This window comes from Monodelphis domestica, chromosome 5 (assembly GCF_027887165.1).
Source record: "Monodelphis domestica isolate mMonDom1 chromosome 5, mMonDom1.pri, whole genome shotgun sequence".
Taxonomy (NCBI): domain Eukaryota; kingdom Metazoa; phylum Chordata; class Mammalia; order Didelphimorphia; family Didelphidae; genus Monodelphis; species Monodelphis domestica.
The window spans coordinates 121,344,445-121,371,459 of record NC_077231.1 but is presented as its reverse complement, the minus strand read 5'-3'; the positions used below and the strand labels follow the sequence as shown (position 1 = coordinate 121,371,459).

Sequence of the window (27,015 nt, the reverse complement as noted above, 5' to 3'; positions counted from 1 at the left end):
CATAACCTATCCTTTGCCTCTATCCAGTTCTCTTCTCTTTTCTCTCTGTCTGTCTGTCTGTCTCTGTCTCTGTCTGTCTGTCTGTCTCTCTTTCGCTCTCTCTGTTCTGTATTCCTTTGGTTCTCTCTTCATTCTCTGTTGAACACCTCAAAGGGAAGAGGTGTTTGGTTCCATTCTACCTCTCCTTCCCTTTCTCCATCGTCTTGCTTTCTCCTTCCCCATCCCCCTCGCTTCCTCTCTAGCTCTCTCTCCTTCCTCTCCCCCCCCTCTTACATTCCTCTCTTTCCTCTGTCTCCCTCTCCTGCTGGACTTCCACATCATGCTCTCGCTCCTCCTTCTCCTCCTGCTCCTGCCGCCCCAGGACTGCGCCGAACCCCCAGGCCTGGCCCAACTGCCCAGGCTAGCGCCTCTCCAGTCCCCGGACCTGTTGTATGCGGACGGGCTGCGAGCCTATGCCGCAGGGGCCTGGGAGCGGGCCGTGGCACTCCTGCGGGAGGCTCTGAGAAGCAGGGCCGAAGTGGGCCGCGCGAGACGGGACTGCGGAGCTTGGTGCGCAGCGGAACCGGGGAACGAGCTGCCCCCAGTGCCCTCGAGTGACCCTGGATCCGACTTCAGCCCAGGGACCTGGGAAAGGCTGCTGCTACGCGCTGCGCTGCGCCGTGCCGAATGCGTGAGCCAGTGTGCGGTCCGGAGGCTGGGGTCGAGGGGCGCCGCGGGGCACCGAGTGGTGCGTGCCCTCCGGGATGCCTTCCGCCGCCGGGAGCCCTACAATTACTTGCAGAGAGCCTACTACCAGGTGCGGGCGGGGGCTGCGGTGGGGAGCGGCTCACTTTCTTAGGAGTGCAAATTCTCCTGGAGCTAACCGGGTTGGAGGTTCGTATACCGACCCTGCTCCTTCTCTTCCTGCCTTACCTGTGTGATCTGAGGCAAATCACTGCATCTCTCTTGGGCCTCAGTTTCCCCGTCATAAAATGAGCGTTTGGGTTAGATTTTAAGGTTTCTTCCTGCACGAAATCGTACGATCCTTTGAAAACAAAAGCCAGAGGGCGTTATGTTAGAGTGACTACGTAGCGGGAGGTGAGAGCTGTTGGAGGATTCTCTAATCCGTTTCCCCCTCCCCGTTAATTTACAGAAGAGGGATAGGAGGCCCAGCGAGATTAGGTAACGTTCTCAACGCCCCACCAGTAGCGCAGGGCAGAAATGGACTGCGAACACAGGCCCTGAGAATCTGAGCGCCTCTATCACTGCACCACGTTAAAACCAATGCAGGAATGATACAGGCATCCTTTGTAAAACTGGCCCCAGGAGTAGGGCGAATGTGTAATGGGCAGAGGGTTTTTAGGCAATAGAGGAGGGTAATGAGGAGCTTGGGGCGAGAGAGGCTCCTGAGGAGGGGGGCGGGGTGCCTGGGGCAAGGAGTGGGGGTGGGGGAGCTAGGATATCATTAGACAAAGCAAAAGGGGAAAAGAGGGCTGCATGGCCATGGTACCTGCGGATACAAACACTGGGGAAGAAGGGGAGGGGTGGAGTGTTGATGGAATATACAGTTTCCTGCTTTTACTGCTTATGTGGCCGGGACTCCTTGCCTGCCTGGTGCCAAGGGCCATTGGGCTTTCCTTTAGATGCACTCCGGGGTCCTAAAAGCCTACATGTTCATCCAGGATGTGTTCCCAATCCTCCCTAGTTTACCCCTTTCACTCACCCAGGGAGCTCGGTGATAGGGTTTTCTCACTTTCTATTTTCCCCATCCCACTCAAATTGGTACCTACCTAATGGTAATCCTGTAAAACCTCAGCTGGTCCAGGTGCTTCTAATTCCCTAGGATTTCTTTACCCCAGAGCCTCCAAACCTGGTTTGGGAGTCAGGAAGCCTAGGCTTGAGTCTAGGCTATGCTTTTGTGACCTTGGATAAGTCACTTTCCTCCTTTGGTCCCCTCTGCTGTCATCCTTAATAGGTGATAACATATATGTATTCTAATTTGACTCTTACTATCACCATGTGGGAGTAGGTCCCAAAAATATTCTTAGCCTCATTTTATAGTTGAGTGAACTGAGGCTCATTGGGTTTAAATGACTTAATCTATGATCCCAGCTAGTGAGAGTTGGTGGTGGAATCTGAACCCAAGTTTCTCCTGATTATAAGACTAGGGCTTAAAATGAGGGAGTTGGACCAGAAAAGGATGACATCTAAGGCCTCTTTCAGTTCCAGAGCTGGTCAACAGCTAGTTACACAAGACTCTCTCTAAAGCTGTGGAATGCCAGTGTTTTCCATAGAAAGACTTATGCAAAATGTCGGGGAAGTGGTCCTCAGCAAGGAAAAAAGACAGATTGCTGGATGCAAAGGAACAGGATTTTGCACCTTGATTCTGAGTAGGTCCTAGGAGAATAAACATCCAATGGTTTGGCAGCCTGCTCCAGAGTTGGGATGTGTGGGGCATGGGGCATTGGCGGCATGGTATATCGAACTAAAACCCAACTTGATTATGGCTCCATATGCATCGGGGAGGGACCTCAGAACTGTTCCAGGGTGGACTGTATGATTAGAGAGAGCAGGTATGGTATGTGGAGGAAACTGTCCCTGGGGTTCCTTCTCACAGTTCCTCCTTCCATTCATTCCCCCAATGACTGACTCAAAGCTGAAGAAATTGGACCTAGCTGTGGCAGCAGCCCACACCTTCTACGTGGCAAACCCAAAGCACATCCAAATCCGGGAGGACATGGTGAAATATCATCGAATGTCTGGGGTTCGACGGCAGAGCTTCCGAGACCTTGAGAACCTCTCTCACTGGGTAAATTACCTTCTCCAGCCAAGCTCACTCTCAGCCTCTGTCATCTGCCCTCACATCCAGGATAGATCAGAGTTGCCAGAGGAAGACCACTTGGGTGGACCGGGAGACAGTGGATCTGGTTTCTAGCCTCAGTTCTGCCACTAACTAGCTGTGTGACCTTGTATAAATCATTTCTGGGCTCTGAAGAGTTTGGAGCAGCTCCCTTTGAATTCTACCATTTTATGACTCTAAGACTCCTATCTCAATCTCCCACCTCCTTCCCTGCTCCCCATATCAGTTATGAAGTGACCCGATGCCCCCAACTAAACTCATTTTCAGTCTGCTAAGATACTCTTCCCACTGTAGCTCCTGTATTCATTTCTATCCTATGTATTTGGGCAGGACCTACATAAAGAACAATAACTTAATACTTATACAGTGGTGGGGAGAAAGGGGCAGCCAAGATGGCTCAGTGGATTGAGAGCCAGTTTAGTGATGGGAAGTCCTGGGTTCAAATGTAGCCTCAGGCACTTTGTATCAGTGTGACTCTGAGCAAGTCACTTGACTCCATTGCCTAACCCTTACTGCTCTTGTATCTTGGAACCAATACATAGGATTGATTCCACAGAAGAAGGTAAGGGTTTTAAGGAGAAAAAAAAAATTTAGAGCTTCTAGCAAACTTGTGAGATAGCTGCTGCTGGTATCATTATCACCATTTTGCAGATGAGTAAAATAAGGCTCTGGAAAGTTAACCACTTTCCCCATGGTTACACAGCTAGACAAAAATGGGTTTTGTTGGTAATAGTAATAATGGCTAACATTTAAATAGCAGTCTCTCTGCACCAGTCACTATGCTAAGGGATTTATAAATATTAATTCAGCTGATATTCACAACAACCCTGGGAAGTGGATGCTCTTATTATTCCCATTTTACAATTAAGGAAACTGAGGCAAACAGAAGTTAAGGAACTTGCTCAGGATCACACAGTTCATAAGTGTTTGAAGCTAGATTTGAACTCAGGTCTTCCTGACTCCAAGCCCAGCATTCTATCCACCTAACTGCTTCTAGATATTATTTAGGACTACAGCTAAATCCCTGTTCTCTTCCACACACAGGCGGCATATGATGAGGGGCTGGAGCTACTAAAGAGGCAGGAAGTGGCAGAGGCACTGCCTCTCCTGGAAGAGGCTCTTAAGGAGAGCCTGGCCCAGATGGAGAACTGTCGGGCAGAGTGTGAGGGCCCAGAGGAGCAGCTCACAGAGGAGGAGGAGGAAGAGGAGATTCAGCTGGAGAGCCAGAGCGGCCTCTATGAGGCCATTGCAGGTTGGAGTCAGGTGTAGAAGGGGAGATATATTAAGGCAAAGGTCTGACTGGGCTGCTGATCCTGGGGTGGGGAGAGGCTGGCTCCCTGTGAGCCTACATCCATTCTTTCTTCCCCAGGACATTGGATCAGAGTTCTACAGTGCCGGCAACGCTGTCCTGGGGCTGTAGCCACCCGACCTGGCCAGGACTCCCCTGTCCCTGACTTTCTGCCCAGCCAGCTTTGGAGGCTACAGGAAGCCCATGCCCAAGGTGAGTAGAGTTGGAAATGAGGAGATCATTGCTTGGCTTTCGACAAAGGATTGGACGAGCAGAACTTGTCCAAATGGAGCGTCTTCCATCATACATCTTTCTATTTCTCCAGCTGTATATCCGGGTCTCTGTTTTTATTTCCTTCAGGGTTGCCTCCAGTCTTCTTTGGAGCAGATGAAAAAAAGCCCAGCAAATGTCCTCTAGAGCTCCTTCTAGCCTCAGTCTTATACCTTGCCTTTTTCCTCCTGTCTTCTTTTTTTCCCCTGCTCTAGGTAAGTTGTGAGTCAGGTTTTAAAAGTGCTAGACACAGACAAACTTCCCCCAAGTGGGACTGAGAGTGTCAGCAGAAGGTGAGGGAAGAGGAGGGAGAACTGTTACAGGTCCTCCACACTCTCCAGCAGAAATGGGATGCTCTCCATCTCTCTCCTCTAATCTTCTCTGTCTGTATGTCCATCTTTGCCTGGCTAGCTTTGCATTTCCCTCCCTCCCTTATCTGCCTGGCCATTGAAACCACCCTGTATATTTCTTTGCTCCCACCCCCATCTCTCCATCTCCAGTGGGGAATCTATCCCAGGCTATGGAAAATGCCTTGAGCATCCTACTCTTCTATCCTGAGGATGAGGCTGTGAAGGAAGTCCTGGACAAACACCAGAAGCTGCTGGGAGAACAGAGTCCTGACCTTAGTGCTAGAGAGGTAACTTGTAACACTTGGTCCCAACATCTCAGTTCCCAAACTAAGCACTTAACTTCCACCTTCAAAACTCTGGTTACTAGGGGAAAGAACAGTGGATGGAGTCAGGAGGCCCCGAGTTCAATTTTGGCCTCAGACATTTCCCAACTGTGTGACCCTGGGCAAGTCACTTGACCCCCATTGCCTAGCCCTTCCCACTCTTCTGCCTTGGAACCAATACACAGTATTGATTCTAGGACGAAAGGTAAGGGTTTAAAAAAACAACACAAAACAACTCTGCTTCCAACTTCAGATTCCATTCTCTACATTCCAAATAGAGGGGAATTGACCCTGACCCACTTGGGATTAGAAGTATTTTTGAGTGTTGGGGGGGAATAATGAGTGGAGGAAAAAAGTACACGGGAAGGCAAAATCTTAGAAGCTAATGGTGAGTAGTTAGGTCTCAGTTGAGACTTCTCTATCTGCCCTACCTCCATCCATTCTTTCTAGGGAATCAAAGCCCACCCTGCCATCACCAGGCCAGGTCTCTGGGTACAATCTCCAGTTATCTTGGCCCAAGTGTGAATAAGTCTCTTTTCTTTTTAGATCAGCACAAACAAGGTTAGAATTTTTCCAAAGAATTACACTAAGAAATTAAGGTGAGGAGTAAAACCACAGCAAAAAAAAAAATGCAAAAGATGAATGCACAAATTCTGAGAGGAGACAGTAGTGTCCTGAATTAGCCATGGTCCAGCCACAGATTGCCTTGGCTGGTACAGTTCATGGGATCCCCAGACCAATTCATATTCTTTATCTCCATTCTTTCTGGGTTGGTTACTAGAACAAATTAAAAAGATTATTAGCCTATCACTAGCTAGCTAGGTTTGGGGATATTCTTTTTTTTCCCATTTTATCACTTTATTTTTTTAAGTTTTAGAAAAATTTTATTTAATTAATTAATTTAGAATATTTTCCCATGGTTACAAGATTCTTGTTCTTTCCCTCCCCTACTCCCACCTCCATCCCATAGCTGACACACAATTCTTCTGGATTTTACATGTGTCATTGATCAAGACCTATTTCCATATTATTGATAGTTACACTAGGGTGATTGTTTAGAGTCTATATCAGTTTGGGTATATATTTTTTTAAATCCTTACCTTCCATCTTGGAATCAATACTGTGTTTTGGCTCCAAGGCAGAAGAGTGGTAAGAGCTAGGCAATGGGGTTCAAGTGACTTCCCCAGGGTCACACAACTGGGAAGTGTATGAGGCTAAATTTGAACCCAGGACCTCCCATCTGGCTCTCCATCCACTAAGCTACCCAGCTGTCCCCCAGTTTAGGGATATTCTTAATCCCTTCCAGAACCTGTTTCCTGGTCGTCTCTCTGGGTATGAGTATTCTCTTTGACCATGAACTATACATGTTCAACTGGCTTCCCAGACAAGAAGGCATTTTCTTATCCAGCCTTTGAAGATTCCTCCCCTTAAACTTCTGGCCATTTTTAATGACTTGGTGGTTGCTTCTTACTGTGGCGTTGAGCCCCCTTTGCTTCTGATTCAAGGTATCCAAAGCCCCTTGAGCTTTTCCCAGAATACCATGCTATAAATTTACAATATCACAATTACTTTGTATATTCCATATATACAGGCAATGTTGTAGAGTCAGACAATATAGGTTCAAATCCTGATTTTTCTTCTTACTACCTGTGGGATCTTGGGCCAGTCATGCTACATCTCTGCCTCCATTTCTTCTTTTATAAAATGACAGGAGTGGGATTATATTTTCTCTAAATTATCTTCCCATGTTTCCATGGTAATCCTTTCACAGAGGAGTTCCACAAAGTCCACTTCCAACTTCCATAAAAGTGGCTCAGAACTTGTTCTGGGGGGCTCAGCTGGAGTACAGGATCCCATCTCATCCCTGTTTTTAACGTTTCTTTTCCATACATTGGTCCCTCACATCCCTAGGACATCCGACATTTTGTCCTTCAGTCCGTGGGGGAGAAGAAGCTCTTATACTATGCCATGGAACATCTGGGGACCAGTTTCAAAGATCCTGTGAGTGATTTCCCCCCAGATGTGCCCTGGGAGGATACCCACCATCCTCCCCACCCTAGGAATGATCACTCTAGGAAAAATCCGGAGGGTGGGAAGAATAGGGCAAAGTTGACCTGAGGGAAAAGGGATTGTTTTTTTTTTTTTTAAACAGGGAGGAAGGGTTATCTGGGATGGATTAGAGATAAGGGACTTGTTCCTAACTGTTTTAGGATCCCTGGACTCCGGAGGATCTCATCCCTGAAGGACTGAGAAAGAAGCTTAGGTAGGAGATGCTTCGTGATGGAGGTGGACCGGAGAGGGGAGCTGGGGAGGCAGGGGTTAGGGTTAGGCTAAGAGGAAGGTCTGTGCTTCTGGCTGAGGGGGAGAGGGCTAGAGCTTTCCGAGTGGTCCCCAACTGAGCCTATGTGTTCCGTCCCGGAGAGAGGATCTGGAGAAGAGGCCCTGGGACTCCAAACCTCCGGAGCCAGAGTCCCTGGCAAAATGGAGGGGTGAGTTCCTGGGAGGTCTGAAAGGGAGGGAGACCCAGGACGCTAACGTTCAGCTGGCCCTTCACCTTCGCGGGTTCTTCCTATTCCCCCTCTCCATCCAGATGTCCATTTTTTGGAGGGCGTCACCCTAACCCAGGATGCGGGACAGCTGAACGGTTCTGAGCGGGCCGTGCTGGATGGGCTGCTCAGCCGCGCTGAGTGTGAAATCCTGCTGCAGTTGGCTAAGGTGAGGGAGGCGCGGGGAAAGAAAGTCTGCCGTGGTGACGGGGTAGACAGGAGCTGGGGGATCTCCAGACCGAAAGCGGCCTCTGGGCTTCCGTAGCAGTGAAATCAGCAACAGCGGGGAGACGGCACCGCCAAGCCCTCACCTGTGGCCTCTCTGTCTGCTCAGGATGCAGCGAAGACAGGAGACGGCTACCGGAGCCGACGCTCTCCCCACACGCCTCACGAGCACTTTGAGGGGCTCACGGTGCTCAGGGCTGCACAGGTGAGAGGGGGCCCACGGACCTAGCACCTTTCCCCAAAATTAGGTGGGAGGACGTGGCGGAGACTTGCTCCGAGTTGGAGGAAGGACCGTTCTGTGGGCTGTTAACTCAGACGCCTTATATTCAGAGTTGGGAAGGGAGATGCAGAATTTGGGGATATTGAGGAGATGGAGCAGTGGATAGGGCACCAGAGCTGGAGTTAGGAAGATTTGAGTTAGAATCTGGCCTCAGACACTTCCTGGGAAAGTCACTCAACCCCTGTTTCCCTCAGTTTCTGTAAAATGGGAATTCACTGAAGAAGGAAATAGCAAACTGCTCCGGTATCTTTGCCGTGGAAGCCCACATAGAGTCGGACACGACTGAATAGCTGGACAACAAAAAGGAGGCTGGCAAGAAACCTTGGAGTTGCTTAACCCAGAGGGACTGCGAGGAGAAGTAGGCTAAGGCTGCCCCCTCTCTGCTAATTTCTTCACTCTCTCCATCCTTGTCTTCTTCCTAGCTGGCCCGTTCTGGAGCTGTGGGCAGAGAGGGAGCCAAACTGTTGCTGGAGGCAAGTGAGCGGGCACGGACCTTGACCCAGGCTTACTTCTCTCCCGAAGGGCCCCTGCACCTCTCCTTCACCCACCTCGTGTGCCGAAGCGCCATCGAAGGTATTTCCTGAGGCTGCTCCTACCCAGTGCCTCCCTTTCCCTCAAGGGCCCCTCTGCTGGGTCTGACCCCCTCAAGATCCTCCACCTGCTTGAATGTGTTCTTCCTTCTCTTGTGGTCCCTGACCGCTCTTCCTGGGGAGTGTCCACCCACCATGGCCCATGAGGAGGGGGTAACTTCAGGGCCAGAATCGACCCTAATCCTAAATTCCTACCCAATGGCTCTGCCTTTCAGGGGAGCAAGAGCAGCGAATGGACCTGAGCCACCCTGTCCATGCAGACAACTGTCTCCTGGACCCTTATAGTGGAGAGTGCTGGAAGGAGCCTCCAGCATATACTCACCGAGACTACAGGTGGGGATGGGGTTGGGGTGAGGGCTAGTCTATAGGCCCTCTCCAAGGGATTCATGGGGCTAAGCCTTTAGGGATGAGGGGTGTCACCCTAGTTAAACATCTGTAAAATTCAGGAATTGGGCTAGATGGTGTCTATGGTCTCTTCAAGCTCTGAACTCCATGCTCTGGGCATAGAGGAGAGTCTCACTATCTCCCCTTTTCCCTCCCCAGTGGGCTCCTCTATCTCAATGATGACTTCCAGGGAGGGGACCTGTTCTTTACTGAGCCAGACGCCCTCACAGTGACGGTGAGCCAGGGATGGGGAAACCCAGGTGTGCGTGCTGGGAGGAGGAGGTCAGGATTCAAATCAGAAGCTCAGAGGCAAATGCAGGGAAATGACAGGGATTACTTTAACCCCTTCCCTACTACACTCTCTCCTCCTTCCTTCTTTCCTTAGCTCTCAGCCAGTAAATCAGGATTTACCCATAAATCCCTTCCTGGGCTATACAGGGATACCCACTGAGGCAGGCAGCGTGGCCCACCCAGTATCCCATCTTCTGCTCCATTCAGGGACTTTACAGTCAATGCTGTAGCTGCTACTACCCACCCATCCCTTCGACCCAGTGATCTCAAAGGAATACCATTTCTGCCTCCCCCCAAAAGATTCTAAGTTCTAAGATAAGATTGAATTCCTGGGAAGAAAACCAAAAGTTGGGACTGAGAGAAGAGGGGCAGCTATTTAGCTATCTATCCACTTTCTACCCCTTTCTTTAGCTATCACCCATGCCACTTTCTGAATAGACCCATCTCTGATTAGTTAAGTCTATCTACTTATTCTCTAGTTGTTCCCTTGTAGGGGGGGATCTCCCCCCCCTTTTTAGCCTGATTCTTTCCCCAGCTCTATCCTACTAAATTCTTTCACATTCTTTTTAAGTCCGGTCCATGTAGAAGTTACGGGTACCAAGAATAAAACAGGAAGAACTACTCCCCAGAACAAAGCCTCAGGAATGGGAGCAGAACAATGTGGGGCTCCCTTCTCTCCCTGCCCCATCGGATCCCAATATTTCCGACCCCCTGTCCTGGTGCTCAGGATCCCTCTGTCCTGGCTGACTAGGGTCAAAACTTGCTGGTATTTTCCTGTGCCCTACATTGGAGCCTGATTTTAGCTATTGTTCTCTGGGATGTGACCAGGGAGGGAGCAGGTGACTGTTCCGCACACACTGCCTTCTGAAGAGAGTCTCATAACTAATCTCTGCTCTACCTTCTGTAGTTCCTGTGGTTGATGCGGGGGGGGGGGGGTGTTTGGGGGGGTGGGGGGGGCGTGAGAGGAAGCTGGAGATCCCAGAAGATTCAAGATTCATTCCACTTCTCTGCTCCCTGCTCAAACTCAACCTGAAGGGGAACTTTTGTGTGGAACCTAGGCTATGGCACAGAGGAGTGGGAGGAAGAGACTTACTGATAATAGGTCCATCCTGGGAGGAGGCCATGGTCGTCTGGGATGTAGGGGTAAGGCAGGTTTCTGGAAGTTGGATGGTCACTCATTTCCCCTCCTGTCTATCCCCCTTTTGACTCCCAGGCCCAAGTACGCCCTCAATGTGGGCGCCTTGTGGCCTTCAGCTCTGGGGGAGAGAATCCCCATGGAGTATGGGCTGTGACAAAGGGACGGCGATGTACCTTAGCCCTATGGCACACTCGGGCCCCAGAGCACATGGAGCAGGTGAGAGAAAACAGGAGAACAAGGGAATGGGAAGGGATTGGAAATAGAGCGGCCCTGGTGGGAGGATTAGGCTAAAAAATCATCGATGTCATTTGGGATCATGCTAAGAAAGCGATTAAAACGCCCATATTCTTTCACCCAGAGATACTACTGCATATACCTCAGAGAGGTCAAAGACAGAAAGAAAGATGCTACATAAGCCAAAATATTTGTAGCTGAACAGGTATGATAAGAAAGAACTGGCAACAATATAGATGCTCATTAATTGGCAAGGGGCTAAATGAACTGTGATGAATATGAAATGATGAATATGAAGAATTCAGAAAAACATAGAGAGATTTTTTTCAGTTGATGCACATCAGAAAAAGAGACAGCTAAGTGGTGCAATGGATAATGCACCAGGTCTGGAGTCAGGAAGATCTGAGTTCAAATCCAGCCCTAGACACTTACTAGCTGGGTGACCCTGGGCAAATCACTTAACCTTGTTTGCCTCAGTCTTCTCATCTTCAAATGAACTAGAGAAGGAAAAATCAAACCACTCCACTATCTTTGCCAAGAAAACCCCAAACAAAGTCAGAGAATCAGATATAACTGAAACAACTGAACAACAGAATAATAGGCAGAAGCAGGAAAACAATATATTACAGAAACATAAATGGAGAAACATTTTAAGTTATTTTAATAAATATAGAATGGGAAAAAATTGGTTGGGCAGGGTAGGTGAAAAGCCAATGATTTTAGTTGATTACTGGCTAAATAGGAATCAGTAATGAGATATAGTAGCCAAACAAGCTGACTTGATCTTAAATCACATCAATAGAAATGTAGAATTAGGGACAAGGGGATCAAGGTTTCTGTTCTATTGTATTCCACCCTGGTCAGCCTATATTTCAAGTATTTATGTTGAACTATTCTGGGTATCACATTTTGAGAGGAACATTAATAACTAGAGAAGAGGACAGCCAGAATAGCAAGAGGTCTTGAAAGTATGAGGTGATGATGGTTGAGTGAACTGGGGAAGTTTAATCTGAGGAAGAGTCTCAAGATAGGAGAACTGTCTTCAAATATTTAGAGGATTGTCACTTGGAAGAAGGATTAGATTTATTTTATATAGCTCTAGAGAGTAGAACCAGGATCAACGTGTGAACATTACAGGGAAGTAGATTTCTCTTTAATATAAAAAAAATAACTATGGACCAATGGTATCGGAGTTGTCTAACAATGAGATGTGCTTCCCCTTCCTGGAAGTGTGTAATTAAGCAGAGGGTGGATGGCCATATAATAGGGATGTTATAGAGAAGATGCCTGCATGGACAGTAGCAGGGATCATAGGACTTCTGCTGTGAGGCCTCTTCCAACTAAGATTCATTGACTTTTTCTCGATATTCCCCCCAATCAGGACCGGGCAGAGGCTGAGATACTGCTACAGGAACAGGAAGAACCTGAGGAGGGGGAAATACCCAGTGGGGACTCTTCCCCAGAGCCTCCCAGTGCCCTGGGAAGGAGGCCACAGCCAACTCGATTGGAGGTTGAAAGGCAACGTCCTGCCCGAGAAGAGCTTTGAGAGGGCGAAGGAGAAAAGATTAGAGACATCCCAATCAAATGGGGGGAGGAAATGGTGGCAGGGATGGTGCATCCATTCCATCCCAAGTCAACATCAAGGGCCCTCAAGGTCATAATCAACAGAACAGAAAAAGCTCCCCTTTCACATCTAGGGGATAAGGGGGGAATTTCTGTTAAGAAGGTGGGATTGCAAGGAGGAAGAGAGGGAAGGAGGAAGGGTAATATCATAAGTAGAATGTCTTGGAACCTGGAAGAATGTGGCTTCTTGCCAGGATGCTGGCTTTCCCAACCCCATCCCAAGACCTTCTGGAGGACAGAAAGAACGATGGAACATTTTGCCTTTACCAAGTGATGGGAAAAGGGATAGAGAGATTCAACCTGTGACTTCACTGGTAGAGGAAGATCCTAATGAGTTCGCTCCCTCTTCTAAGTGAAGGCAGAAAGTACTTGAAGGTTTTGGGGGACAGGAAGGGGAGGGAGGAAAAGTGGGAGGTCATCCCCTCTCACAATCTGTCGCACAAAGAAATAAATGACATTGAGATCCCAAAATTTGTGCTACTTGTGAATATAAAAACGAATATAAAAATTGTTCTGTGTGTTGAAAGCTACCTTTGGGACATCTGGGAAGTTGAGCTAAAGACCTCCAGATTTGTTAATGAAATCTCTGTCACCTGTTCTGCTCATGCAAATAGTCCAAGCCAAAATCCATACCTCCTTTTGTGCCTCTATCCTCAGCAGCCCTCTCTTCTACCAAAGCTTTAATGGGTTTCAAGACATTTTGACCATCCAGTCTGCTCTCCCAGGACAGGATCTTCTAGGATTCTGGGGAATAGGGAAGTGGATGTGGATGATTGACACAGAGGAGAGGAATAACTGAGGTGGCCTGTTCCCAACCTTGGCTCCTGAGCCTTGGATCCAAATGGGCTCCCCCCTCTAGCCACATTCTGCTCCTTTCAGCCCTTGGCTTAAAGGTAAGACCTGAGGACAGCTGGTAGGGGGCTTTGGAAGGGAGATTATCCAGATCAGTCTCCTCTAATCTCATCTCTGTTTTCTATGTGACTCCCCCTCTTCTCTTCATAAACCCTACTGACTGTTGGTGATTCCATCAGTCCTAGGGAGCCACTTACTCTGGGCTGGTGGAGAAGGATGTTTGCCATCATCTCTAACCCTCACTTTATACCCCATTCTGGAATGTGGACTGGCTCTTCCCTCTCTTCCGATCATCTCAATTGGGAGTTGTTCTTTTGCCTCCCTGATTGCCCCCTACTTATTCTTTTGTTCACCCCTCCCCCAATAACAACAGCAACACTCTGACCCCCTAATCCTCAACAGCTTTAGTCTAATCCCAGCTGTGGTCTGATGCTCTTATCTTTGCCATCAGAGAGGTGGCCTGGTAAGCACATGCTCCTCCTCCCCTACCTCTATCTTTCCTTAATGCTCCCCAACTAAGAATACAGGGGAGCACTGTGAGGGAAGCTGGTCCTCCTCTGGCAGCTTCCACGAAGACTCAGCCTGATACCCACAGTGCCCTCCATCTGGTTGCAGCCTTTTGCCCTTAGATCTTGGGCATCTTCCCAACGGTCTTGACCTTAACCTTCCTATCCAGTCCTTTCCCTACCCCCACCCCATTTTATCCAGCCCCTAACTCTCCAGGACCAGGTAGAGCTGGGTAGGTGACCCAAGAGAAGAAGAACCAAGATCCAGAACGAGCTCAAATCCATTCCCAAGTAAGAAGAACTGGTTCTGCTACCACAGTGGGGTGGGAAGGGCGGTAGCCATTGCTCTGGGAACTAAGGGTGGGAGCAACGCTAACAGAACTGAACTGAGAGGAAATGGGGATCTGTTTGTGGGGTAATGGGGCAACCTTATCATTTTTCCGTTTGAAGGCACCCTAGGTAGAGCTTTCTTAGGGAAGAATTCCACTCTTCCAGGCCAAAGGGTGTAATTATTTACACACTATAGTGGAAAGTGTGCTAAAACGTAGCTACTTCATGTAGGGGTGACTATTTGACCCTCTCAGCCTCTTCTGTCATCTATAAAATGGGGTAATGACATTTGGGCCACTTACTTCTCAAGGTAGTTGTGAGGAAAGTGCTTTATGAGACTTCCACTTTCGAGCTATTAGTAGAAATGTTCCTCCCTTCCGGAGCTATCTAGATAGAATGTGGAGGGATACAGTGGAAGTGCCTTGGGGAGGTCAGAAGGGCTGGGAGTTGTTGGGGGATGTGTGTGAGGGTACAATGGGCACAATGAAATAGTTGAGCTTGCTAATTATCTACATGCCTTTGCCAGGGCAGGAACAGGAGCGGTTTCATCTATTTAGCCATGGGGGAGATGGAGCAATTGCGTCAGGAAGCTGAACAGCTCAAGAAACACATCGCGGTAATCTCCTGCGCTAGAAAGAAAGCCCGTGAACTTTAGAGCTAAGTATCCCTTCCCCTGGATCCCCCAAACTTGGGCATCCCCTCTTCTCCCAACGCAGACCAGGACCCATAGCTTCCAAGATCTCACTCTCAGGCTCCCTATCGCTCCTCCCTTCCCTTGATGATTGTTCTCCCCGCAGGACGCCCGGAAAGCCTGTGCTGATACCACCCTGGCAGAGGTAAGAGCCTTTCCACCAGAGGAGATGGGCATGGGGACAGAGCGGGAAAAATGGGAGAAATTCCGACGTTCCTGCTCCGAGTGCAGGGATGGAATGGGCTCAGACTGGGAGCCTAGCTGGCCCCTTACACGCTAATGAACCCTGTTCTAGCTGACTTCTGGCCTCGAGCTTGTTGGGAGGATTCAGATGCGGACACGGCGGACTCTCCGAGGACACCTGGCCAAGATCTATGCTATGCACTGGTCGACCGACTCCAAGTGAGTTGAAGAGGGACCTAGCGCAGGAGTGGGGGAAAGGAGAGATCCCTGGGTAACCTGGATCCCCTTCTCTCGCCCTAGGCTGCTCGTGAGTGCTTCACAGGACGGGAAGCTGATCGTGTGGGACACCTACACCACCAACAAGGTGCTCCGTCCCCATCCGCCCATGCCATGCCCCCGGCCAAGCGCCTTCTCTCCCATCACGTCTCCCGGACTGGCCTTTCCCTCTCCCTGACCCTCCTGCCTTGCCCCGTGCTCTAACAGGTCCACGCCATTCCTCTCCGTTCGTCTTGGGTCATGACCTGTGCCTATGCTCCATCGGGAAATTTTGTGGCTTGTGGAGGTCTGGACAACATGTGCTCCATCTACAGCCTCAAATCTCGAGAGGGCAACGTCAAAGTCAGCCGGGAGCTCTCCGCCCACACAGGTGAGGTCCTGACAGGCGGGAACATCTCCTGCCAGGACTCTGGCCTCGAGTCGCATCCCTCACCTCCCCTGAGGGCTCCGCCGCTGCCCCTGTGACCGCCCTTCTGTCCCCCTCAGGCTACCTGTCCTGCTGTCGATTCTTAGACGACAACAACATTGTGACCAGTTCTGGGGATACCACCTGGTAACAAAGAGGGGACTGTAGGAATTAATATTGGGGAGAGGGTTGGGAAACTTGGGGAGCAACATGATGTGCTTTGGGGGGGGGCGGGAGGGGAGCTGCTGTCCTTTTTATTCTTCTCCTACTCACGTTTCTCCCATCATGCCCGCAGCGCCCTCTGGGACATTGAGACCGGTCAGCAGAAAATGGTATTTTTGGGCCACACAGGAGATTGCATGAGTCTGGCTGTTTCTCCCGACTTCAAACTCTTTATTTCTGGGGCCTGTGATGCCAGTGCCAAGCTGTGGGACGTGCGAGAGGGGACTTGCCGCCAAACTTTCACGGGCCATGAGTCTGACATCAATGCTATCTGCGTAGGTACCCCCTTACTCTCTCTATAGGCTTCATTATGCCACTAGGGATCCTGGACACAAATTTTATTTTTATTTATTTTATAACCCTCACCTTCTGTCTTGGAATCAATACTGCATTGGTTCCAAGGCAGAAGAATGGTAAGGGCTAGACAATGGGGGTTAAGTGACTTGCCCAGGGTCACACAGCTGGGAAGTATCTAAGGCCAGATTGGAGCCTAGGACTTCTCATCTCTAAGCCTGGCTCTAAATCCACTGAGCCACCCAGCTACTCCCTGGACATAATTTTTAAAAATCAATTTTATCCAGCTGTGTGACCCTGGGCAAGTCACTTACCACTGATTGCCTAACCCTTACTGTGACTTGCCTTAGAACTGATACTAAGACAGAAGGTAAGAGTTTTAAAAAATACATTTTATGGGGGACTTTGGCCTTTATATCACAGTCATTTCTTCCCCATCCCATCAAGATCAAATCCTCCCCTTGTGAACAAATAAAAAATACTTAAAGAGGCAGCCGAGTAGCTCAGTGGATGGAGAAACAGGGGAGGTCCTGGGTTCAAATATAGACTCAGATACTTCCTAGTTGCATGACTCTGGGCAAGTCACTTCATCCCTAGCCCTTACTGCTCTTCTGCCTGGGAACCAATACCCAGTGATTCCAAGATGGAAGGTGAGGGCTTAAAAAAAACAAAACAAAACACCTAAGAAAAGGCTGCCTGATAATGTAAAAAATTTCCTGTCCTACTAGCTCTCCACTTTGCCATTCTGAGAAAACATTTCATTATTTTTACATTATTTTCATTATTATGATGAACATTTCATTCTTTTCATTATTATTTTATTTCTATTATGTTTCATTATTTTTTTTTCTATTGGGCCTTTGTGACTCAGAATTCAATGCCTTTAAGAGATCTTTTTTTTTTTAACCCTTCCCTTCCCTCTTGGAATCAATACTGTGTATTGGTTCCAAGGTAGAAGAGTGGTAAGGGCTAGGCAATGGGGGTCAAGTGACTTGCCCAGGCTGGGAAGTGTCTGAGGCCGGATTTGAACCTCGGACCTCCCCTCTCTAGGCCTGGCTCTCAATCCACTGAGCAACCCAGCTACCCCCAAGGAGGTACTTTTAAAATGCTCATTCCCTTTCCCTTCCCCTCATAATATTTTTTAACCCTGACCTTCCATCTTAGAATCAATACTAAGTATTGATTTCAAGGCAGAAGAGGGGTATGGCCTCTCCCTCTCTAATCCTGCCTCCTGGACTTGGCCCAGACCTTCCAACATTTCCCAAATCCATAAGAACCAGAGGCCAAGCCAACGCAGGGAAGGGGCAAAGAAGGCTTGGTGTGTCCGGAGGCAGAAAACAGGGAAGGGTCCAGCTGTGGGATCACAGAGGGTCAGTGTCAAAGTAGAGGGGAAATGGCCTATGGAGAGATAAGAAGGTAAAAATGGGGTGTGGGGTTCCTGCAAAGGGTCCCCTGAATGATTCTCGTCTTGCCCCTCTTCTTAGTTCTTCCCCAACGGTGAAGCGATTTGTACGGGCTCAGATGACGCTACCTGTCGGCTCTTTGACCTCCGGGCTGACCAGGAGCTGATTACTTATTCCCATGAAAGCATCATCTGTGGGATCACGTCGGTTGGCTTCTCCCGAAGTGGCCGCCTGTTGCTGGCTGGCTACGATGACTTTAACTGTAACATCTGGGATTCCATGAAGGGCGAACGTGTTGGTAAGATGGAGCCATTCTTCAGGCTTCAGATATCTCTGGTGACTTCCAAAACCCCCTCTTTCCCCACTCCGGACCCTTGTGCCTGTCCTTAGGATCTGCCGCTTTCCTGCCTGCCCCAACCCCGGAGGCCCCTCTTGTTTCCCCAATACTTCAGTCTCTCCATTTCAAGATCATCCCAACCACCAAGGGGCCAACCGGCTTTGAACCAGAACATCAGGGTTCTACTCCTAGTTCTTCTGTTAATCAGCTTTGGAGTCTTAGATAGGTCATTTCATGTTTTGTACCTCAATTTTTCCCTTTGTAGTGTGGAGATAAACTGTATCATTTTGAAGTCCCTTTCTTTTTCTTCCTTCCTTCCTTCCTTCCTTCCTTCCTTCCTTCCTTCCTTCCTTCCTTCCTTCCTTCCTTCCTTCCTTCCTTCCTTCCTTCCTTCCTTCCTTCCTTCCTTCCTTCCTTCCTTCCTTCCTTCCTTCCTTCTTCCCTCCCTCCCTCCCTCCCTCGCCACCCCCTCTTTCTTAAATAACCCTTACCTTCCATCTTAAAATCAATATGGTATATTGGTTCCAAGGCAGAAGAGCAGTAAGGGCTGGGCAGTGGGAGTTAAGTGACTTGCCCAGGGTCACACAGCTAGGAAGTAAGTATCTGAGGTCAGATTGGAGCCTAGGACTTCTCATCTCTAGGCCTGGCTCTCAATCCACTGAGTCACCTAGTTATCCCTTCCCCTTCTATTTCTACGGTTTCATGGCTGCTCCAGAACCCTATTCATTCTCATCTCTCCACAAGTACTGCCCCTGATTCTCTGCAGTAGTTGTATTCAGCAATGAGAGGTCAAGGTAGGAAGTGAAGGAGGATTCCCACAATCTCCTGTTGACCTTAGAATCAGAATGCTAGATTTAGAGTCAGAGGATTTGAGTTCAAAGCCATTTAATAGCTCAGTTTTTTTCCATTTTAAATGGAGGAAGATTGGACTAGATGATCAAAGATTCCTTCCATTTCTGTTTCTGATCTTCACCATTCCCAGTTCTCCCGCTCCCCAGTTATCTAACCATGTAAGACCCATCCCATTTCCCTCATCAAGGGACGGTAAAAGATACAGATGAAAATGCCCTTGAATAGCACCCACCACAGACTGGTCAGGCCTGGGCTTGGGAGGAAACAACCATAACAGAAATGAGCCCCTCGGGGTATCCTAGGACTGATCCTTTCTCCCAGGATCTGTAAGTCACCTGGGAGAGATCCAGAGACATCAGGGTATGCAGAGGAGTTTCTCCAAGGACTCCCTGAACTGTTCTTGACCCAAATGCCAAATCGATAAGCTAGAACCAGCCTGGCCTTGGAGAATAGCCTTGCTTCTTCTTGTCCTTGCCTCCTCCAGCTTTCACCAGAGAACAGAGAGAACTCCCTACTCCTCCTTCTTTATAACCACAAGACCTGGTTTTCCTTTGTCCTCTACCAGAGGGAATGCCGTGTCTAATAAGCTCTTTGACACACAGAAAATTCCACTTTTTTTTTTAACCTTTATCTTCTGTCTTAGAATGGATGCTAAGTATTGATTCTAAGACAGACAAGTTGGATAAGGCTAGATAATTGTGGGAAGGGGCTAAGATCAGATTTGAACCCAGGTCCTCCCAACTCTACACCTGGTACTCTATCTATCCACTGCTGCTGAGGGTGAGAGAGAACCCATTCTTTGGGGGGTTAATTCACCCCATAGGTGAGGGCTGCCATTGATCAGAATACTCTTCTCTGCTCAAACCCAGAAGTCTAGTCACTTATCTTTCTTTCCCTTAGGGACCCTCTCAGGCCATGACAACAGGGTCAGTTGCCTGGGGATCACAGCTGATGGGATGGCAGTAGCCACAGGCTCCTGGGACAGCTTCCTCAAAATCTGGAACTGAAAAGGGTGGCAGAAGATGAGAGATGAGGGGCAACTTGGACTTCTGATGCCCACATCATTTTGAAGATTTGAACTCACCTGCTTTCATTTCTTCAGGACTTCCACCTTAGAGGGCAGGTGGGGTTTAGGAAATGTAGAAAAGAAAGAACATGCAAGTAGCAAAGCCTGGGTCCGAAAGGCCATAAAGGTCCCCTTCCCTCTGCTGCCATCAGCCCCCACATATGTGTAGCTTTCCCTCCCACCTTCATCGGTGATCATTCTGACCCCTACTTAGCATCTTCCTCTTCTTCTCCAAATACCCTTCGCAGTCTCCAAAGCCAGATGGTTAGCTCTGAAAGGAAGCAAGGACTTCCAAAGTCCTGGATTCTTCACCAATAGTTCCAACAAGCACCCTAGGAGACCAGACTTAGAAGGTTTGGGGTAAACCAGAACTTCTTCCCCATGTCTGTGCCCTGCTTAGTGACCCTCTTGAATCCCTGTTTCTTTTCCTTGTGGCCCTTCTTCTCTAGCTCAGACTCAGTAAAGGGTCGATTTAATAAAGCTCACATTCAACAAAGAGCAGCCCCATTGGATGGTAATCTTTGTGAACTGGCTCACATTCATTCTTCTTGGGCAAGGGGCCCCATCCTTGCCTTTCATTCACTGCTTAAGGTGACCCATGAAGAGCCTAGACTTCTCTTTCCATCAAGATGGAAGACCCCAAACTCTAGGATCTGAACCTTGGGAACTTTCCAGAGGTCCAAGAAGGGGAAAGGAAGAAGCCTGTGCAGATACTAGCAATGATAGCCCCCAGGCTTTATTTGGTCTTAGGCAAAAGGCAGAATGAGGGAAAGAAGCGTAACTTCCCCTGGTCCAACTCAGAATCCCCTACGTGAGGGCAGTTATAAGGAGAGGGAGCGAAGAGGGAAATAATGGTACCCGGGGCTGCTGGGCAAAGTCTGGAGCTAGAACAGGTGACAGAATGAGAGGTCGAGAATAGAATCATTTTGCTACTTTGGAGAAGATGGAAAGTAGAAGAAAATGAGACTGGTCTAGGGGTCTCCTAGTCAGGGGATAGGGAATAGTTTTGGGGGGAGTTCTTTAATGAAGCTTAAATATTATCTATGTGATATTTTATTACCCATCTACAACTTTTCCTCTACAACTCTGTCCACATACCCTCATAAGCCCTTCAAAGAGGACCCAACGGACACAGTAGAAGTCTTCCTCTTTTAACATCCTACCAGCATTTAACTGGGCTCTCCATTGGTTATCCTTGCTCTTCTTGTGTCATTAGATAACCTCCTTTTTCACACATTTCAGTATGTTACCCAGGATCAGGATCTCCCAAGGGCTAAACTCAGCCAGACTAGGTCAGATCTTGGGGATGGGTCCAAAAGGTCATTATCTCTTTGGCTCACATTCCCTTATTGAGAATCTGCTCTGAGAAATCCCCCAAAGTGTGTGTGTGTGTGTGTGTGTGTGTGTGTGTGTGTGTGTGTGTGTGTCTACAAATGTGATTAATGAGATTCCCAACTCTGGAAAAAGCACTTGAGGTAATAAATATATATTAGGGTAGAGGACAGGCTTTATTTTATCTCACAAGGAAATATAGAAGGTACAGGAGACTCAGAAGAGCCTATAAACAAATAAGAAAACACACACACCACTTATCCTTAAGCTCAGTTGAAGGCTACATTCTGATATTCTAGTGAAATAAATTTCTCCCATGTGGTGCCATGTAGGACTGTACTTGGAAGGCAAACACACTTTGGAACTGCTCCTCAGACAAACTCTTTCCCAATGAACCTCGTCCAAATAAGTCACATTAATCATAGAAAATAAAGAGGAGGTCTTCTGCTTCTTTATCTCATAGCTTTAGTCTTTTACTGATTCCCAGTGGAAAGTGGCACTTGGGTAAACCTTTTTCCTTTTCCAAAAGACATGCTGATCAGAAACTTCTTTCCAAAAGATCAAGTCTCTGAACGCTCACTCTTGGAGCTATTGTTAAGACAATTCCCTCTAAAAATCTCCCTTTACTGCTAGAAAGATTCTGGGATCATACAACCCAGAAAATTTTCCTCCCCTTACTGGGAGAGAGGGTTTCAGGAGTAACACTGTACCTAGATATTTCAGCCAGAACTCTTGACAATCTGTCACTGCCATGCCTACAAACCAAACCAAACAAACAAAAAAAGCATCCCTGACCCCAAGTTGGATGAAGGAAAAAAAAGCAGCCTCTTGCGTTAGAAAGTCCTCCTCTAACTTCTTGAATCTGGGGAGGGAGAGGCAGAGGCATATTGGTTTTGTCAATCAGTTACTAGTGAATGCTTTCTAAATGGGTACAACCTGTCCACAAAATTTGCCTATCTGAAGCATCCATGTGAGCCAGAACCTGAATGCCTGGGAGGAAAAAATATGCCTCAGAGTGGACAAGTCCATACTACTGTCCTCTGGTCTGTCATTTGAACAAGGAAAAGTTTAAACAGGTATAATGAGCAAAAGATGAGGTGACTGAGAAGACAAAAGTGTGATCTTTTTTTTTTAACTCTTACTTTCCGTTTTGGAATCAATACTGTGTATTGGTTCCAAGGCAGAAGAGTGGTAAGGGCTAGGCAATGGGGGTCAAGTGACTTGCCCAGGGTCATACAGCTGGGAAGTGTCTGAGGCCAGATTTGAACGCAGGTCTTCCATATTCCAGGCCCAGGGCTCTATCTGCTATGCCAACTAGCTTTCCATTTAGCATATAGTAGGATCTTAATAAATGCTTGTTGTGTAAATGACTGATGAATCTATTCTCATGTGAGGGTTAGCTCAAGATACTGAGACCTATTCCACAGAAGGCACCAAAGGATAGCTCCAAACTAGCCAATATGTCTCCAATTCTAATTTGGTAATTATTTTTGTCCTCTTCATGAGGTACCAGTAGGCACATCTGTACTCTAAAGCAACAATGGGCTGACTGCTGAGTAAGCCCATCAAGTTAATTGGAAAACTGCACGGATCGATTCTGCTTACATATTTTACACTCTTCCTTGCATACAAAATATCCTTGGGAATATGCCATTGCCTATTCATGCCCAATATATACCTTTCCGCTGTCCTCTGGCCCATCCACAAATTTGATTCTTAAGACTGTGATAGTCCTCATTTCACAACCATAGAATCGTTGAAAGAATACGGTGTTGAAGGGAAGGGGCTTTGTTGCAGGGATTGGCGAATGCCTGGAAACTTCTCAAATACTGTCTTCCATTCTGGATCCGAATCACTCTTCATCTGTAATGTTTTTCCAAGAGCCTAACCTATGGAGAACGCATTTAGAACTCCTGCTGGAGGCCATCATACCCTGACTGGTTGACAAGGTCACAGTCTACAGAAATGGGGTCTGCAAAGCAGCCCCCAGAAAATTGATGCCCCCACTGATCTCCCTCTGTGATTTCTCTCCCCAACTTCCCCCCACTAATGGACTTGCTATGATTACTAATCTCTCCCCAATACAGGAGAAATAGTAGGAGAGAAAATACTTATAGGATCAATAAATATATACTCCACTTTAATCCCCCTAGATTAATAGCCCCAAAGGATTGCAATTACAGAATCAAAGCCCAAAGATTATTGCATATAACCCCTCCTTTTTCAATCACAGGACACGCTTCAAGGCCTTACAATAAACACTGGCTAAATGCTTGAGCACCATAATCAATCTCCCTACAGTTATCACACTCCAATGAATTTGTGGTTGAACAAAAACCAGGCAGCATTGCTAGGCACTTCAAAGTAACACAAGAAAAACAGAACTTGTAAATTGAGGAAAACTCCCAAACTGGTCTGCTTTAAGTCCTCACACTTAGGTACTGTTTTGTTATTCATCTCCCAAGAAATTGTGATTGATAGTGAAAGCTGACCAAGAGCATAATGATCCTCTCAGCAGGGTAAGGGGTACTAACTAACCTACAAATGGCTTTATTCACATTGTTCATATCTATCACAGAGTGTTGTAGAAACCTAGTAAATGATCACAGAATTCTTTGTTGTAATAACATCACAAGAGTGTTGTTTAGGTGTTTTGACAATATCCAATCAAGTTGTAGAATGTCACATATGTAAAAGATTGATTGTGTGTCAAAGAAGCATGTACCAAAAAACCTGTATAATAAACAAACCATGGTACTATGGCAGAGCACTGTGTGTGATGTGTGCATATGTGGGTTGAATGCACAGTGTGTCTCATCTCCTTATTCTGACCAGATCATCACATCTGGGCAGAGAGACCTTGGATCCTCAGAGAGGCCGCTGGATGGACTTCACTATCCTCCTCTTGCAATATTTTATTCTCCTCACTCAAATACAGTTGGATTTGGCTGGGAAAGCTTGTTTCAAACCAAAATGGGAGATTTTTGCTGTGATCTGGAAAGTGTACTATGTATTTTTGGTGGTACCATCCCCGTTCCACATATTACCCCCATGTAGGCCAAAATCTTGTCCTAGAGAACAAAATGAAAAGTCTAGGATAGTGTTGCCCTCCCCCCAACCCCCACACATACCACCTAAAATGCTCCCAAGTGATACCCTAACTAGATTAAAATGTTGTTGGGGATGGGGGCAGCTAGGGGTCTTGGTAAATAAAATGAACCAGGCTTGGAGATGGGAGGCCCTGGGTAAGTCACTTAACCTCCATTATCTAACCCTTTCCATTCTTCTGCTTTGGAACCAATACATAGTGTTGATTCTAAGAAGAAAGGTAAGGGTTGGGTTTTTTCCCACTTTTCATTTTTACAATATTTTTCCATGTTTACATATTTCATTTTCTTTCATTCCCGTCTTCCCTCCTCTATCTTGGATCCAGTAAGTACTTCCCCTGGGTTATACAAATGTTATTACTTATATCTATTTCCATATTATTCACTTTTGCAATAGAGCAATCTTTTAAAACCAAAATCCCCAATCATATATCCATATAAACAAATGATGTCATTAGTTTTTCTTCTGTGTTTCTACACCGACAGTTCTTTCTCATGATGTAGGAGGCATTCTTTCTCCTAAGTCCCTTGGGATTGTCTTATATTATCAAAGTCCATTACATTGGAGAGTTCCACAATGTTTCACTTTCTGTGTACATTGTTCTCTTGGTTCTACTCCTTTCACTCTGCATCAGTTCCTGGAGATTGTTTCAGTTCACATGGAATTCCTCCAGTTCATTTCTTTCAGCACAATAGTATTCCATCACCAACAGATACCACAACTTATTCAGCCATTCCCCAGTCATTTTCCAATTTTTTGCTACCACAAGGAGTGTGGCTATAAATATTTTTGTACATACATTTTTTTTATTATTATCTCTTTGGGGTACAAACTTAGTAGTAGTATTGCTGGATCAAAGGGTAGGCATTCTTTTAAAGCCCTTTGGGCTTAGTTCCAAATTGCCTTCCAGAATGGTTGGATCAATTCACTACTCAACCAGCAATGCATTAGTATCCCAATTTTGCCACAACTAAGGATTGTTGTTGTTTTTTTTTAATGTAATTGGAAAATATTTAGGAAAATACATAAAAATTTAAAAATAGACATGTTTACATTTTTTGTTGTGGTTCTATCATCTTAATTGTGTCCAAGTCTTTTTGACCTTATTTGGGGTTTTCTTGTCAATGATACTGGGGTGATTTGCTATTTCATTCTCTATATCTAGTTCATTTTATAGATGAGGAAACAGAGGCAAACGCGGTTTAAGTGACTTGCCCAGGGTTATATAGCTGGTAGACTACATTTTAAAACTAAGTTAATATGTGGCCAGCAGAGATCCTTGTGTATGGATTAATGGCCTCCATTTGAGTCTGACATCATTGGTCTAGGCTAGAGGTACTTGCTTTGAAATAATGGATGTACTTTGAGGAAACAGAAAGAGGTAGAAAAAAATTCTCACTTAGGAAATTGGAGGATGGGAGAACTTGACAAGAAGGAAGGATAGAAGAACCACCCAAAATCTGGAACATGATGATGGGCATAAAGTTCTTTCTATAGAGGGAAACAATGGACCATTTTGGGAAAAAGCTTCTTACTTTTTATGACATGATGATATAGACCCTGGGTGCCACTGAGGGGGGATATAATGGTCAAAGATAATCTAATAATGGTCAGAGGAAGAAGGGAATAGTGGGTGGATGGAGGCAATACTGAAGGATACTGAAGCAGCCATTTTTTGATGAGATACAGAGAGGTCTCTTCCACCTTCTTGGGGCACATAATTAGGATATGAAGGAGAACATTACAAGAATTGTCTAGTCTAATGACTAGTACAGTAATTCATGCAAGGACAAAAGGAAACTTCAGAAAAACTGAGGAACTGGCTGGGGAGGAAGAGGCTACATATACAATGCTTGCTTTAAAGTGGAATCATAAAAAAGAAAGGAGATAATACCTAAGAAGAGAGTCGGAAATAATACTTCTATGGTACTTCATGGTTTACCAAGGATTTTGCACAAATGAATCCTCCTGAGTTATATCTCATTTGAACACCCTAACAAACCTAGGAGGTAAGAACTTCAGATTTCATTGTTCCTAATTTAGAGATGAAGAAACTGAGGCTGAAGTTTATTTATTTATTTTTTTAAAACCCTTACCTTCCATCTTGGAGTCAATACTGTGTATTGGCTCCAAGGCAGAAGAGTGGTAAGGGCTAGGCAATGGGGGTCAAGTGACTTGCCCAGGGTCACACAGCTAGGAAGTGAAGAGGCTGAAGTTTATTAAGGGATTTTCCTGAGGCCACATGGGTAGAAAGTGGCAGAGCATGAAATATGAATCTGACTTGAGAGTCCACACCCTTTCCACTCTACCACAGGGTGTTTTCCATCTCATTCTTAGTTGTAAACCTCAAAATTTCTTAGACTTATAAATGTTGGAAATTTCACCATTGGGAAATTTCATACTTGAAAAATTCCCTATTGATAGTGGGTCTTGGCTATTGGAATGTGAATCCCATTGGCATGAGAGTTTCCCCCTTCTACCTTCTTAAGATTACTTTAGGACAGAAACCTTTTGCTGAACAATGGAAAGGACTTTGACCTATGCTTAAGCATAGAACAGGAATTTCTTTGAGTCATGATTGATTTTAGAATTGATACAATGGAGATACTTGGAATCAATCTCCACCCTATTCAGTCCTAACAGGATTGAGTAAGGGCTGCAGCCTAGATCAAAATTTAATTATTCCAATCTCTACCCTACTCAGGTTAACAGGATTTAGAAAGGGCTGTAGCAAAGGAGCAAAGATTTAATCATTTGAAAATATGACCTTCAACAG

The 27,015-nt window shown here is 46.7% G+C and overlaps 2 protein-coding genes and 1 long non-coding RNA gene across 5 annotated transcripts in view; 2 read left to right on the top strand and 1 right to left on the bottom strand.

Moving 5' to 3' along the window:
* The window catches only part of LOC103102890 (uncharacterized), a 40,120-nt gene extending 38,525 nt beyond the window's left edge, over window positions 1-1,595 (bottom strand). The window contains exons 1-2 of one of the 2 annotated variants that reach the window (XR_472667.3): window positions 1,490-1,595; window positions 913-1,024 (exon numbers count right to left, since the gene is read on the bottom strand). This is a non-coding gene — a long non-coding RNA (uncharacterized LOC103102890). Of the gene's footprint in view, window positions 1-912; window positions 1,335-1,489 lie in introns of those variants that run through there. The other variant, XR_008912183.1, reaches the window with a different exon arrangement.
* P3H3 (prolyl 3-hydroxylase 3) lies at window positions 169-12,892 on the top strand. Of its 2 annotated transcripts, none has more exons than XM_001370011.4 (15): window positions 169-796; window positions 2,636-2,788; window positions 3,884-4,091; window positions 4,209-4,340; window positions 4,898-5,034; window positions 6,982-7,071; window positions 7,281-7,333; window positions 7,492-7,559; window positions 7,661-7,785; window positions 7,951-8,046; window positions 8,544-8,694; window positions 8,927-9,044; window positions 9,255-9,330; window positions 10,600-10,740; window positions 12,140-12,892. In XM_001370011.4, exons 1-15 carry the CDS (start codon window positions 320-322, stop codon window positions 12,302-12,304), a joined length of 2,190 nt encoding a protein of 729 aa, XP_001370048.2. In that variant the 5' UTR covers window positions 169-319; the 3' UTR covers window positions 12,305-12,892. The 2 variants fall into 2 exon arrangements, with proteins under 2 accessions (XP_001370048.2, XP_007503732.2); XM_007503670.3 differs by having other exon boundaries at window positions 524-873.
* Window positions 12,893-13,047: 155 nt separating this feature from the next.
* Window positions 13,048-20,295, top strand: GNB3 (G protein subunit beta 3). The gene is made up of 10 exons (XM_001365250.3): window positions 13,048-14,030; window positions 14,596-14,685; window positions 14,867-14,905; window positions 15,056-15,162; window positions 15,244-15,307; window positions 15,427-15,589; window positions 15,706-15,772; window positions 15,921-16,122; window positions 17,626-17,842; window positions 19,634-20,295. Exons 2-10 carry the CDS (start codon window positions 14,629-14,631, stop codon window positions 19,738-19,740), a joined length of 1,023 nt encoding a protein of 340 aa, XP_001365287.1. The 5' UTR covers window positions 13,048-14,030; window positions 14,596-14,628; the 3' UTR covers window positions 19,741-20,295.
* Window positions 20,296-27,015: the final 6,720 nt, after the last annotated feature.

Coding starts and splice junctions, on each gene's coding strand:
- P3H3 (XM_001370011.4), top strand. CDS start 320: ATGCTCTCGCTCCTCCTTCTCCTCCTGCTCCTGCCGCCCCAGGACTGC. Junction 5,035..6,981: donor CTGACCTTAGTGCTAGAGAG/GTAACTTGTAAC, acceptor TCACATCCCTAG/GACATCCGACATTTTGTCCT. Junction 7,560..7,660: donor GTCCCTGGCAAAATGGAGGG/GTGAGTTCCTGG, acceptor CTCTCCATCCAG/ATGTCCATTTTTTGGAGGGC.
- GNB3 (XM_001365250.3), top strand. CDS start 14,629: ATGGGGGAGATGGAGCAATTGCGTCAGGAAGCTGAACAGCTCAAGAAA. Junction 14,906..15,055: donor CTGATACCACCCTGGCAGAG/GTAAGAGCCTTT, acceptor ACCCTGTTCTAG/CTGACTTCTGGCCTCGAGCT. Junction 16,123..17,625: donor CTGACATCAATGCTATCTGC/GTAGGTACCCCC, acceptor CCCTCTTCTTAG/TTCTTCCCCAACGGTGAAGC.